This window comes from Haliotis cracherodii, unplaced genomic scaffold (assembly GCF_022045235.1).
Source record: "Haliotis cracherodii isolate W230 unplaced genomic scaffold, xgHalCrac1.p SCAF_3, whole genome shotgun sequence".
NCBI lineage: Eukaryota > Metazoa > Mollusca > Gastropoda > Lepetellida > Haliotidae > Haliotis > Haliotis cracherodii.
The window spans coordinates 66,518,181-66,533,956 of record NW_027266286.1 but is presented as its reverse complement, the minus strand read 5'-3'; the positions used below and the strand labels follow the sequence as shown (position 1 = coordinate 66,533,956).

General features: G+C 40.5%; 1 protein-coding gene across 9 annotated transcripts in view; it reads left to right on the top strand.

Moving 5' to 3' along the window:
* LOC139473859 (uncharacterized) overlaps positions 1–15,776 on the top strand; it is a 122,732-nt gene that overhangs the window by 45,657 nt on the left and 61,299 nt on the right. Inside the window, exon 1 of one of the 9 annotated variants that reach the window (XM_071256641.1) lies at positions 5,017–5,448. The exons of the other annotated variants lie outside the window; for them this stretch is intronic. Within the exon in view, the coding sequence (XP_071112742.1) occupies positions 5,397–5,448 (52 nt within the window). The 5' untranslated portion in view covers positions 5,017–5,396. Of the gene's footprint in view, positions 1–5,016; positions 5,449–15,776 lie in introns of those variants that run through there. 9 annotated transcript variants of the gene reach the window in all.

Below are 15,776 nucleotides of genomic sequence, written 5' to 3'. Positions count from 1 at the left end.
AGTAAACTGTAAGAGCTCATCTTCGTCAATTAAGTCTCGGTGTCTGCCCATTAAGCAAAGTAGGTTCATCCGATAGTAGGTTCATCTCAAAGATGCCACTTTGTTTGTATAACAACAAAATTCATTAGATAATGAAGTCGACAAAGAAGCTGGGTCAATAGATGACAGCTGACATAGTCATGTGACCATTTGTCTCTGAAGGTCATTCATCGCATCAACGGGTAGAAGTCACCCCTGATAAACACTGCCAGCCTTGGGTTAGGAGCGTAACATGGATAGGTGTGGTCTAGGAGCGTAACATGGATAGGTCTGGTCTGGGAGCGTTACATGGATAGGTCTGGTCTGGGAGCGTAGCATGGATAGGTTTGGTCTGGGAACGTAACATGGATAGGTTTGGTCTAGGAGCGTAACATGGATAGGTCTGGTCTGGGAGCGTAACATGGATAGGTCTGGTCTGCTCTAGGAGCGTAACATGGATAGGTTTGGTGTAGGAGCGTAACATGGATATGTTTGGTCTAGGAGAGTAACATGGATAGGTTTGGTCTAGGAGCGTAACGTGGATAGGTTTGGTCTAGGAGCGTTACATGGATAGGTCTGGTCTGGGAGCGTAGCATGGATAGGTTTGGTCTAGGAACGTAACATGGATAGGTCTGGTCTGTGAGCGTAACATGGATAGGTCTGGTCTGGTCTAGGAGTGTAACATAGATAGGTCTGGTCTGGGAGCGTAACATGGATAGGTCTGGTCTTGGAGCGTAACATGGATAGGTCTGGTCTGGGTGTGTAACATGGATAGGTCTGGTCTGGTCTGGTCTAGGAGCGTAACATGGATAGGTCTGGTCTAGGAGCGTAACATGGATAGGTCTGGTCTGGGAGCGTAACATGGATAGGTCTAGTCTAGGAGCGTAACATGGATAGGTCTGGTCTAGGAGCGTAACATGGATAGGTTTGGTCTGGTCTGGGAGCGTAACATGGATAGGTCTGGTCTAGGAGCATAACATGGATAGGTTTGGTCTGGGAACGTAACATGGATAAGTTCGGCCCAGGAGGTTTCCATGTTAAACTATAGCATGGTATCTTAGTGGGCTAGAACTATAAAACCTGCAATAGTGTGGGCTTTTACAGGCAACTACATTCATGTGCATGCGTGTGGCTATATAAGTGAAAATGCCATTTCACATCAAGTCAGCGCCGATGGCCGGGGAAATAGGTTATTTATCCTGTCTAAGGGAGATAAATCTTGCATTCTTACCCTCAGCCTCCTCCCTGCTTCCAAGTCGTCTGTGTTTACAGTACATCACATATGAAGCATCATGATCATTCAATACTTCTATGTACATTTAACTGAAGTGTCTTAAAATGATCCATTTATGATGCACCTAGAACAGTAGTAGGTGCCACCATTAGCAGAATTTCTGCAGTATATGGTGTCTTGTCATGCTGGGATGACTCCAGATTTACTACCCGGGTACCCAACCCCCTATTTCCTGACCCTACCCGGATATCCACAGTAGGTCTCAAGAGATGGGTACAAAATATCCGATTTGGAATAGTTTGACAGTAACCTTGGCAAAATGTTTTTAGATACACATATAAAACAATCTGGCCATGCATCCACTGAAGAAGTTGACTGAAGCTTTATCTTTATTCTAACATATAAAAGTCAGAAGGAATGCGTTAATAGTCAGAAAGAAATGTGAACAATAGTGACTTGTAGTGTAACCGTGGAGTTTTAGATAATTTTATTAAACAATATATAATGTGACTAACCACGGGTCCGGGTAGCTCTGTGGGTACCCGAGTCCTACTCAGTACCCATCCAACCTCAGTATGAGTAGGGGGGCACGGGTGGCCCAGTCGTCTAAGGCGCCGCGATTCGCTGTGCAGAGTTGTGTCCCTTGGGCAACCAGAAACCTATGATTGTGGGTTCGAATCCCGGTTCGCCCAGATTATGTTTCTAGTTTTGTCAGCACCATACCCGTGCTCGTGGGTTTCACCGAAGTGGTAAACGTCTGAGACCTGCATCACTTCGGGCTTTTCTCCCACATTAAGCTGACACGCCGCGATATAACTGGAATACTGTTAAAAACGGCGTTAAACCCAACTCACTCACTCACTCAGTATGAGTACCCGAGTTACCCATCCCAACCCTATTTTTTTTGTTTCTTTCTTTCTCTTATGCTGGGTGTCGTCACTGGTCCGGCGCCCATTTGGGGTAGAGGTGTTGTAATTACATGTGTGTGAAATGGAGATGTTTCTGAGTCTGTAAGATGTTCTTTAACTGTTAGATTTATGTACATTATTATTTGAGAATATAAACAAGCAAAATGGGTGAAAATGACTTGAAGGAAACTTCCTAAAAATTCAAATTGGCCTGTGTCTACACTGTCTTATAGGATGGGTACCAACTCATATTATGATTCTTATCAACAACCTCAAATCACTGGATCATCCACAGGAAGAAAATCATTGTAACTGTTTCCAAAAATCAATTCAAATTTCTACACTAATCCTGTTTTCTAAATATTTAAAGTCATGAACATTATCTTCATTTATGATGTTTATTTTTATAATGAGACTTTATTGCCTTTTTGGTCAATATGGAAAGAGATAGAAGGCAAAATACAAAACATTCAGATTCTATTAAAGAAAATCTTCGAATAACAGTTTAACCAAAATAAAAAAATAAAAACAAATCAAAAATAAATTCAGGATACATCTGCAAAACAATACAGTTGGTCTGGCCTGATGAATGTTTTGTTTCTGAAATTCATTTATCATATTTTTTCAGTCCCCAAATGACTTTTATCATCACCTTCCTCTTAATGCCATGAGGTAATAATACATGATACAAAAGCATAGACGTGACATTACGGCAGCGTATCGCCTCGGACAGTCACTGCATGAATCATTTATCCCCCTCTGACAGATGCTGTGTGCGTGTAATACATTAGTAGTTCCCTGTGTGCTCAGCTGGTTCCCCTGATGCAGCAGGTTTCAATCTTAGGCGTTACTGTTAATGATTCATTAACTTCTAGTTACATTGGGCAATTAGTTGATTTTATCAATTAATCAAAGGGACATAAGAAAGACATAGGATGTGTGTCAATGCTGTGAGTAAAGCTGCTGAGTAAGCACTTATAGAAATAAGACAATTAAGAATAGACTTCTTTTTTTGTGTGTGTTTATTGCATGACCTCATATTTTTTATTTTATGGAAACAAACGCAAAAAGGAAATTGATGGTTTGCCAATCAAATGCTTGGAGTCGCTTACGATTTATTTATTAGGGTCTCAATGAACTGATTATTCTTTTATTGTAATTGTAATTTCATAGAACACTTTTTAATGTATTTAGAAAAGATTTATACCCTATGCGTTTCATGTGCCAATAGTGGAGTGCACTGTGACCAGTGGACACAAGTGACCTGAGTTAGAGGTGTGCACATGCATGTAGTCCTCACTATACTCACTATAGACCCCTGAAGATCCGGGGTAGAATTCAGCAACCCATGCTTGCCGTAAAAGGCATCTATGCTTTTTGTAAGGGGTGACTATCGGGATTGGATGGTCAGGCTCACTGGCTTGGTTGATGCATGGATCGATGCTCATGATGTCAGTCACTGGATTGTCTGGTCCAGACTCGATTATTTACAGACCGCCATCATATAACTGGAATATTGCTAAGTGAAGCGTTAAATAGCAATCAGACAAACACTATATGAATGTATAACTCACTATTGACACATTTAACACAATTACCATTATAATTTCACAAGTATCAATTATATGACAATGATTTCTATAACATCATTGTAATAATCGATGAGGAAAGCAGTGTTCCGTGGTTACATTAGTTACAATTATTGAACCATGATACAGAAAGAGAATGTTTTCCTTTCTATACTAATTAAGATCAATATATATTTCTAAGTTTTTATGGTCCATGTATAGGACTTTCCACCACTGTGTAAAACACACAGCTTGTTAGTATGGAATACGCTGTGTATCACACAGACATTCCCATGTCAATACAGCTTATTAATGTCTTCACTGAGCTGAATCCACCTACCATTAGTAAGCTCCTTAAGGGAAGAAAACCTTTTTTGTTGAGAAGAACGACCAACTTTCTATATGAATGACTCAGTCAGGTCATTGTGAAAGAAGACAATTGTCAATGCAGTAGGCTTATTAAGCACTTGGGAGCTTGTTAAAGTTTAATATCTCGTTGTGCCATAGAATTGTTCATCAGCAATATGGGACAAGATAGACTTCTGTTTGTAAGGGTGATTGTAAGGGATTGTTATATATGGAGTTTGCTCATGTGAGAGAGAGTTTTGCAGCCTGGGACTTGTTGACACATGACAAATAGAACTTTCATAAACAGCAGCTCTGAACAAAAACAATGATGACCTTTTATTTCTGTAATCAAGGTGGACAATTCTTCAAGCCTGTTTTCGGTGTTACGAGTTGTATCGATCAGATTGACTGTAGTCAAACATGCACTTTCTCACAACTATACCATCAAAGCATCCTGTTCTGGTAATAATGGAATTACACTGATTCTCCAGAGCGTGATAAATGCCTGATGGAATTAGTTCCAAATGTCTTAATTCACGGAATGCCAAACGATAATTGACTGGCCTCCATAGACATCCTTGATAATTTCTTTAAGATCCTGTTTTAATGCCAGTTTATTGATTACCTTGATCCTTAAGCTAGTTACTTTCATGAATATACAAGCGTAATGTTCAGCTTAATGTTATGTTTTTTTCTCTTATTGATATTAAGATTACCAAGCCGCCTGCATACATGGATAAGACTGCCCTTTGACATGTAGTCAAGTGGCCACCATGTCGGATATGACCTGATCAGATTAGTGGAAGAATATATGAATAGTGGCGTCTGGTATCAGCTAACGAGATATGACAGTGGGCACCTTCTGAAGCAGACGCATGTACGTGTGCCTGTGTGTTGATTTGACAAAACGATATTGATTGATTTGGGGAGAGTAGGACGGAATCCTAGGACATTGGCTCCATCTCTGCCAGAGAGTGTCTCGGAGGATCAGCCATTGTAGTCCTGATTAATTGATTACTGTTTCTCTTCTCACTGGCAAAGACTTGTTGTTTGTTATGTAACCGATGTCCTTCCCTCGGGGCGGACAGCCCGATTCCATGTACCGTGTTGGGCAGCCAGCAGACGACAGTTTCTGCTTCCTTACAGACCAATCAGCCAATCAGGTGTGTGGATGTATCTAGGTTATGGTCAGGCCTGCTTCCTCTGTGATGGCAAGTGGTCCGTGTTCTCAGTGACAACAAACTGTACGCCATGTGTGAGTACTTGTGACAAGATGGACCAGTGAATTCAGGGCAGTTCCAAAGGGGCAGATCGGCTGCCATGATGCTTGAGCGTTTCCGGATGCTGATTGTTGAGGCTGCCACAGCCACAGGTAGGGACCAGGCAATGTGCCGGTATTTAGAGTTACAACAGGCTCTAGCAGGGGCAGGCTTGGAAGGGGAGCGTAGAATCCCATGGCCACATGGGAAATAGTAATGGCAAACTGGTTGTGAATTGAATGAAGACGTGTGTATTTATTCAGATCACCTAAAAAATGTTTATTGGATAGCAACCATTACGATTGTTTACTTTTTATCAGATATAGGACAATTGCATCTTTAACCTTGAATTTCTGATGGCTTTTTATTAATGATAAACACTAAAAATAATATTTGACCATATTAACAGGAATAGTTATGTAGGCAGAACTGGCTCCATGTACCGGTGGAAATATGTAAGGAGAACAGGCTCCACACATAGGAGATATGTAGAAAGAACTGACTCCATGTACAGGAGGAGATATGAACAGGCTCCACATACAGGAGATATGTAGACAGAACTGGCTCCATGTACAGGAGATATGTAGACAGAACTGGCTCCATGTACAAGAGATATGTAGGCAGAGATGGCTCCATGTACAAGAGATATGTAGGCAGAGATGGCTCCATGTACAGGAGATATGTAGGCAGAGATGGCTCCATGTACAGGAGATATGTAGGCAGAACTGGCTCATGTACAGGAGATATGTAGACAGAACTGGCTCCATGTACAGGAGATATGTAGACAGAACTGGTTCATGTACAGGAGATATGTAGACAGAACTGGCTCCATGTACAGGAGATATGTAGACAGAACTGGCTCCATGTACAGGAGATATGTAGACAAGACAGGCTCCATGTACAGGAGGTATGTAGACAGAACTGGCTCATGTACAGGAGATATGTAGACAGAACTGGCTCCATGTACAGGAGATATGTAGACAGAACTGGCTCCATGTACAGGAGATATGTAGACAAGACAGGCTCCATGTACAGGAGATATGTAGACAGAACTGGCTCCATGTACAAGAGATATGTAGGCAGAGATGGCTCCATGTACAAGAGATATGTAGGCAGAGATGGCTCCATGTACAGGAGATATGTAGGCAGAGATGGCTCCATGTACAGGAGATATGTAGACAAGACAGGCTCCATGTACAGGAGGTATGTAGACAGAACTGGCTCATGTACAGGAGATATGTAGACAGAGATGGCTCCATGTACAGGAGATATGTAGACAGAACTGGCTCATGTACAGGAGATATGTAGACAGAACTGGCTCCACATACAGGAGATATGTAGACAGAACTGGCTCCACATACAGGAGATATGTAGACAGAACAGGCTCCATGTACAAGAGATATGTAGACAAGACAGGCTCCATGTACAGGAGATATGTAGACAGAACTGGCTCATGTACAGGAGATATGTAGACAGAACTGGCTCCATGTACAGGAGATATGTAGACAGAACTGGCTCCATGTACAGGAGATATGTAGACAAGACAGGCTCCATGTACAGGAGGAGATATGTAGGCAGAACTGGCTCCACATACAGGAGATATGTAGACAAGACAGGCTCCATGTACAGGAGATATGTAGACAGAACTGGCTCCATGTACAGGAGATATGTAGACAGAACTGGCTCCATGTACAGGAGATATGTAGACAGAACTGGCTCCATGTACAGGAGATATGTAGACAAGACAGGCTCAATGTACAGGAGATATGTAGACAAGACAGGCTCCATGTACAGGAGATATGTAGACAGAACTGGCTCCATGTACAGGAGATATGTAGACAGAACTGGCTCCATGTACAGGAGATATGTAGACAGAACTGGCTCCATGTACAGGAGATATGTAGACAAGACAGGCTCAATGTACAGGAGATATGTAGACAGAACTGGCTCCATGTACAGGAGATATGTAGACAAGACAGGCTCCATGTACAAGAGATATGTAGACAGAACAGGCTCCATGTACAGGAGATATGTAGACAGAACTGGCTCCACATACAGGAGATATGTAGATAGAACTGGCTCCATGTACAGGAGATATGTAGACAGAACTGGCTCCATGTACAAGAGATATGTAGACAGAACTGGCTCCATGTACAGGAGATATGTAGACAGAACAGGCTCCATGTACAGGAGATATGTAGACAAGACAGGCTCCATGTACAGGAGATATGTAGACAGAACTGGCTCCATGTACAAGAGATATGTAGACAGAACTGGCTCCATGTACAGGAGATATGTAGACAAGACAGGCTCCATGTACAGGAGGAGATATGTAGACAGAACTGGCTCCATGTACAGGAGATATGTAGACAGAACTGGCTCCATGTACAGGAGATATGTAGACAGAACTGGCTCCATGTACAGGAGATATGTAGACAAGACAGGCTCAATGTACAGGAGATATGTAGGCAGAACTGGCTCCATGTACAGGAGATATGTAGACAAGACAGGCTCAATGTACAGGAGATATGTAGACAGAACTGGCTCCATGTACAGGAGATATGTAGACAGAACTGGCTCCATGTACAGGAGATATGTAGACAGAACTGGCTCCACATACAGGAGATATGTAGACAAGACAGGCTCCATGTACAGGAGATATGTAGACAGAACTGGCTCCACATACAGGAGATATGTAGACAGAACTGGCTCCATGTACAAGAGATATGTAGACAGAACTGGCTCCATGTACAGGAGATATGTAGACAGAACTGGCTCCATGTACAGGAGATATGTAGACAAGACAGGCTCCATGTACAGGAGATATGTAGACAGAACTGGCTCCACATACAGGAGATATGTAGACAGAACTGGCTCCATGTACAAGAGATATGTAGACAGAACTGGCTCCATGTACAGGAGATATGTAGACAGAACTGGCTCCATGTACAGGAGATATGTAGATAGAACTGGCTCCATGTACAGGAGATATGTAGACAAGACATGCTCCATGTACAGGAGATATGTAGACAGAACAGGCTCCAAATACCTTTTACCTGCCGGTGTCCCCAATCTTCTGCATGACTGACTATCCACCTATATAAGCTGACACACCATGATATGGCTGGAATATTGTTTGTTGGCAAAGTTATTGCATCTGGCAATGAAGACCTGGATCTTTCCTCGACTATTATATTTAAGGATGAATTAGTTCGTGCAGGCAGCGACACAGCTAACTTTTCCATCACAGGTTTTATTGTCTTGATGCGTTGTGATTGAGAAACTCATGCAGTTGACTGGAAGTTTAATACAGTCTGGGAGAGTCGAATCAGTAGTTCCGTCTCTTGGTAAATTCTACTAGATTACCACAGGCGCAGTACGTTACTGTGCCTTTGGCCCTGTCTAGCAACAAATCTTAATGTTCCAATCTGCGGGACGATAGGTTACCTTGCACAATATTACCAGATTCACAAAATGAAATATGACATCAAGATGACAACAGTCCATTAGAAAATAAAAAGGATTGTTCATCCTATTGTGAAACCGACAGGAAAGACCAATGTTCTTGCTTTTGTCGGAAGCATCATCTATAATGTATATCATTTCTACACAGATTTGTTGCTACACTTTGAAACAGGAAAAATGAAATGTGGCAGAAAAAAAAGCAAGCAAATTTACCGGTACATTTTGCAACTCATTGAGGTGATGTCTTGTTAAGCACTTAGGTCGGACATGTTTTATTGGGTATTTTGTATAATGTAGGCCAGAATGAGAGCTGGTAGGCAATAATGTTTCTCAATACACTGTATTGTCTAGTGACAATGATCAGTAGGCCAGGTTGTATCAAGGGAGCAGCCTATTGAAAGTATATACTGAAGACGTAATGCATGTATCAGTGACTATAAAGAACCATATTGATTTCAAGTCATAGTTTGAGTGATGACGTATTTGTAGTCTCTCTGTGTGTGTACACTGCACTCTTGTTTTATCATCAAGTTGCATGGATCGGCATTGAGCAATATGGTGTGCACCGGCAAAGACTTACTCCGCACCAACACCAGGACTTCAGGGCCTTTGCAAATGGAATTGTTAATTCCAAGCCCAATGACCCTGGGCCCTATTCCTCAAATAATAAAAATAAAAATAATAATAATAATAATAATAATAATAATAATAATAAAAGGTCATATATATTGCGCAAATTTCCAGACCACTCAGGGGCAAGCTCAAAGTGCTATTATTACCCCGGTCACTGGATCATTGTGCACTCAGCAATCATGATCAAAATGATCGTAGCATAACGACTGTCACAACTCCCATACTTTAAAATAAACCTGCAATAGTCTTATATTTAACTAACTTGTTGTTACGCTGCATCGCTAGACATCAAGGGGATAAAACAAGGACTGGTCAGCTCGGAGTCAGTGTACTGTGTGAGGATTTTGCGGAAAAATTTTCAAAGGATTTTGTTTGAGTTAGGTATATTTGTCCCTGTCATGGGTTTGTGTCTGTTTTCCCTGTTTTCACACAATTTATATTGTGTGTGTGCATAGAGAGAGAGAGAGAGAGAGAGAGAGAGAGAGAGAGAGAGTGAGAGAGAGAGAGAGAGAGAGAGAGAGAGAGAGGGAAGGAGGGAGAGAGAGAGAGAGGCTGTGTGAGGAAACAAAGAGACATAGTAAGTGAGAATGAGTGAGTGAGTGAGTGTGTGAGTGAGTGAGTGAGTGAGAGGGTGAGTGAGTGGGTGAGTGAGCAACCAATAGTAAATGAAATGGTTACCAGTTGTATGAGTATTGATGCATAACTCACAATATCATATGTGTGCGAGGTTCCTGAATGTCAGTCTGTGTTCTAACATTACATCAAGCACATCGCACAGTAGGGGAGCCAAGGCTTTGGGGATATTTTGAGGTTGTTTAAGTGATTTCTTCACACACTTAGACGAATGACACAGGTGTTTGTGGGAAAATCAATATCAGGTTAAAATAATGCTTTGTGTGTTTAGTTTTGCTGATCGTTACCAATACATGTAGGCAGAGAGAGAGAGATATGCGAGACAGTGAGAGAGAGATTGAATACAGCTGTGAGTGAGTGAGTGAGTGAGTGAGTGAGTGAGTGAGCGAGCAACCAATAACCATGAAATGGTTACCAGTTGTATGAGTATTGATCCCAATCACACAGATGGTATGACATGTCAAATCATCCAGTCATAGCTTAATAGATTTTTTTCAAATTATCCACATTCGGCCATCAATCATCCATATGATCCTCATTTAACTAATCAAATATATATTTTCTTTTTTCTGTTGCATACACATGCATCTACTGAGAAGTACATTATGCAACAACCTCTTTCACAACACTGCCTCAAGTGTGACATCATTTGTTTACGCTTGAAGGAGTTAGCATGGAAGGCGACGCATGTCTGGCATTCTGAATCATTGATATAGCCTCCTCCTCCAGGAGACTGGATCTGACATGATGCAAGACAGAATTTTACACACAATGGCAATGCGCCAGACATCGTATGAAGCACTCTGGCAGGAGACAATACGCTAGTGACGTCACTGTAGCCTTGAAATCACATCAGTTGTTCTTTTAGCACTATCACTTACACAAGAGGAATTGAAATGGTGTGATGTACTGAAAAAGTAATGAATAGCTTTGGAATGAAAACAAACTGTAGCTATTGACGTGTAATCTCGCCAGAAGATGTTTCTGGAGCCCTGTTATGACGTTTTTGTATGCCAGATAACATTATTAATGGCACAATGATGTCTCACTTAGTTTGTATTTGTGATAGTTGACAGTTGTCAGATAATGGTATCATGGAGACAGTTGTCAGAAAACAGTATCATGGAGACAGTTGTCAGAAAACAGTATCATGGAGACAGTTGTCGGAAAACAGTATCATTGAGTGTCTTTGTTACAGTTGTCAGATAACATTATCATGGAGACAGTTGTCAGAAAACAGTATCATTGTTAAAGTTGTCAGAAAACAGTATAATTGAGACGGTTGTCGGTCAAAGTTTTCCTTGAACTGGCTGGCTGGAAACAGTATCACTGAATCTGAATCAATACAATCATTGTCGTTGTCGTTGTTATCATAACTACCATCACCACCATTGTCATCATCGTTGTCACCATCATCATCATCATCATCGTCACCATCATTGTCATCATCGTCATCATCATCTGTGTGCTGGTTCCATGTTTATGTCAGATATTATTTGGTTATCTGAAGTTCATGATTTGTTTTGAATGTGAAATAGATTTTCCTAATCAAAAGCACACCAATGGCCTCCTCATCAATAGTCTGTCTGTCACAGGACCACGCCAACTGAAGATCCTAATAATCTGCTGCATTGATCGGGGAAGCTTCCTCGCTAATGGTGTACATTCATGAAAACGTATATCAAACAGAACACAGTCGTAATGACAGTTAGATTGTCCATGAAACTATATGACTGATTATTTTGTGTTAGATCAAAAAATGAATTGGTTGGAAGGATAGTAAAATGTTAGTTGATGATGTTAGTTTATTGATTCCCTCATCATCAAGGGGTATTATTTGAGGCAGACTTCATCATGGCAAGGTCGACCCATACAACAAATATCTTGGAAATAACATGTATGATTAGAGGGCTCTCATCTTCCCAAGGCAAGAGAGTTAACTGACTATAAAAGTCCAGTTTCCACCCTTGCCGAACTAGGCTGGTATTATGGAGGTACATTTTGGCTGGACTAACGAGTCTATGTATAGTCCAATCAAAATCGCGCCCCGAAATCTAAATCCGGTTCAGAAACTGTCGTACTGATTTCGATCAATTGCCAGATTTGCAAAGCATGTGCACGGCCAACTCGTTGTCAACAGATATTTTCCTAATATTTTCATGTTTTTAATCAAGGTGCTCATGTGATTTGATGCATTTCGCGTTGTTAGACCCGTTTTATCACAATATGGAGTCTATTTTGATTATCGATCAGATTGTCCTGACTTGGCGCCGCCATTTTGTGTGAAGCAAACACAAGCAATACGAGAAGTGGAATCTGATTGGTCCATAGGAGAGGGTTAGAAGGGACATAACTGGTAAAAGCCACTGGTGGCGCTACGATCAAGCCCAGTATTTCCAGCCTAGTTCGGCAAGGGTGGAAACTGGACTTTTAAAGTCAGTTAACTCCATTGCCTCGGGAAGATGGAGGGCCCTTTGCAAGGGATAATACAATTGTAACGATGATTCATCTGGCTTTAGTTAGATTATGAATATTTTTTGTTTTAGGGACTGGTCATTTATTAGAGCGGGTGGCTGATGGGGTGACATGAGGACAATATTATATTTTGCTGACTCCCCCCCCCACCCCACCCCACCCCACCCATAATCTCACCACAACCCCAATAATAAATTTCCAGTCTCTTAATAACTTTTGAAATTATTTGTTAAGACACTTGTCATTGACATTGTACTTGTGAATGAACTTTACCTACCATTTTGACTTGTGTGGAAAGGAAAGCCTTTCAGCTGATAGAAGTATTGATATCTTTGAAATCTCTCAAATGAATTCTTATTTCAATACCTGACAGACTAATTTGACCTAAGTTAATACCATGTCTCCTTTTTCTGTTTCCTACTTTGATTCAGTTTTTATGGGGTTTTTCTTTAAGAAAGAGTAGTTTTGATCTGAATGGAATTTCAAGACCAAATTGGCAAGTTTCAGGAAGCGGAACATATTGATAGATGAGCAGAAACATTGTTATTACAGCTGAATGCCCACACAACCAGCTGGGGTTTGTTTGAACTGATTTCATTTCCCTAATGTGTTGACGTCTTGTGATAAATGGTTGATGGATTGTTAGAACACCACCATGTAGTGATTTTCTCATTGTGCTCAATGATTAATCGGCAATAACAAAGTCATGATTTGTCATAAGTGTCATGTAAAATATCAAACCACAGGATCTTTTTATTAACAATTTCAATTTGAAATCCTAAAGAGTAGAGCTTTGACTATATGGTTAAAGATACACACAATTTATCACTATTCAAGACTGATATTAACCGTGATCAATTAGGAATTTTTCCGTCCTGTTGGCTTGGGGGGTTGGTTTAATTGATAACACACTTGTATATAGATTTCCCCCTTTGTGGGTCTCCTTGATGTACATCACAAAGTCGACCCATCACTCAAGCCTTGACAGGACTATTTATGGTCAGTCATTGCAAAATTGATTGCTATAGTTGACATGACATCAGCATAGGCGTACATACTGACGTAGACGTACAGACGTGGCGAGATGATGGGATGGCGGCCACCTGTTGCCGCAGTTGACATCATCTCCCTGTGTCTTCAGTTGACGTCAAATCAAGCATTGGTGATGAAGGACAACTTATTCTGCCTCGGTTGATATTATAGTCTTGTTTAATGATATATCAGTTTTTCGAAGCGGTATTGATCTATGACACCGTTAACACAAGTTGTGTATTGTCCTGTCAGGGAGGAGGCATGCGATGTCTTTATGATCTCTGTAATGTCCTTAATGCTATGTACGTACCTGATAAATAATGACAGCTATCTTTCTGGATATTACCTTGATTACATATTTATTCAACAATAACATAGAACATTTATTTTTATTTATTTATTCATTTATTTTTATTTGAAAGGATTTTGATAGAAGGGAATAGTTTTTATAACAAAGAAATTATTTATCGTAAGTGTTCGGTATAATTCATTTGATTGAAGGTTTATGACACTTGAATTCATTTCAATGAGGATATAAAATATGTTTTGATAATTTTTATGAATTGTCTTTCAACAGTTGGAAAGTTGATAATGCAACAAGAAAAATATCCCACGTTATAATAAGTTTATGAAATAAGGCCACATCCTTTTCAAGTAGTTTACCATATTCAACGTAATAAGCGCCCGGGCACTCTCAAAATTAGGAATAGGGGGCTCTTCTTAGAATATAATTTTGGTGAGAAAAAAACAGAGTTGAAAGATCGTAAATTTTGTGTTTTAATTATGCTGACAGCCTGAAATGATACAAAAGAAAAGTATGTGCATATTATACACAACAGATATATTTCCCAGAATCTTATTCCCAGAATGAATGAATAAGTCTTGTGTACATTGATCAATCGGAAGGGGTGCTAATTGGGAGGGTTCACTGGCCAATATATTAGCAAATATCGCTGTGGGCGTCGTTACGTCGAATATGGTAGTTTGTTTATTGGATGTTGGTAACGACATTCATGACAGAATGTAAAATGAGTTTATTTGTGAAAAAGTAAATTGCAAGTGATTCAAGGGCTAACCAAGCAGTTTGTTTTGGCGTTGATTTTTCCATGAACCTGGAAGGATTAGTGGATGCCCAATAGTGGACTACTCGGCATTCCGTGTCTGGTCCATCATACTAGCTTTCAGTACAAATATAACCGATGAATAAAAATGTCAACTAAATTTCTTTTGCATCACATCACTCCATCGTTTATATGTTTTCCAGCATTGGTATCTTTCATATTGCAATAAAATTTGAACAAATGTTTTCATGAATGAAGAGTGAGTGAGTGAGTGAGTGAGTTGGGTTTAATGCCCCTATTAACAGTATTCCTCATGAATGAAGAGTGAGTGAGTGAGTGAGTGAGTGAGTGAGTGAGTGAGTTGGGTTTAACGCCCCTATTAACAGTATTCCTCATGAATGAAGAGTGAGTGAGTGAGTGAGTGAGTTGGGTTTAACGCCCCTATTAACAGTATTCCTCATGAATGAAGAGTGTAGCCTAGTGGTTAAAGTGTTTGCTCATTATATCGAGGACCTGGGACTGATTCCCAACATGGGTACAATGTGTGAAGCTCATTTCTGGTGTCCCCCTCCGTGATATTGCTGGAATATTGCTAAAAGCAGCGTAAAACCATACTCTCACTAGAGCAGACGAGTGTTCACCAAAACGACAGACTAGAATTTGAGATTGATTGAAATTCTGTCTGGTTGTTATTCCACATCATACCAAGGATCAAGGGGAGACTGTGCTCGCCTTTCTTGAAACGTTGCCAATTTATTTGAATAAACATTTGAAAAAGAACCTAAAAACCTCAACAAGTTAATCAGTATAATTTCATTAGTCTGGAATAGGAGCAGTTGTTTTGTGAAATAAAGAATACACTACCACAAACCCAACCTGAGATGAGTTAAAGGCTCCCTCTGCAAACAGCTACTTTACGTGTCAGCTGAAACAAGCGTTTTCCTTCTCTCGGCCATAATGGTTTTCAGATGCAAGTCTCTATTGGACCAGAGAGTGCAATTGAATTGTTCGCTTGTTTGTGTGATCAGTTGTAGGGGATTGTAATGATGTCGGAGAGCGGGCAGGCTGAACCAATGACAGTTTTGTTGTTTGAGATTTCTTCATTATTTCTGCCATAGTACCAAGGTCATGGCCATTACTGC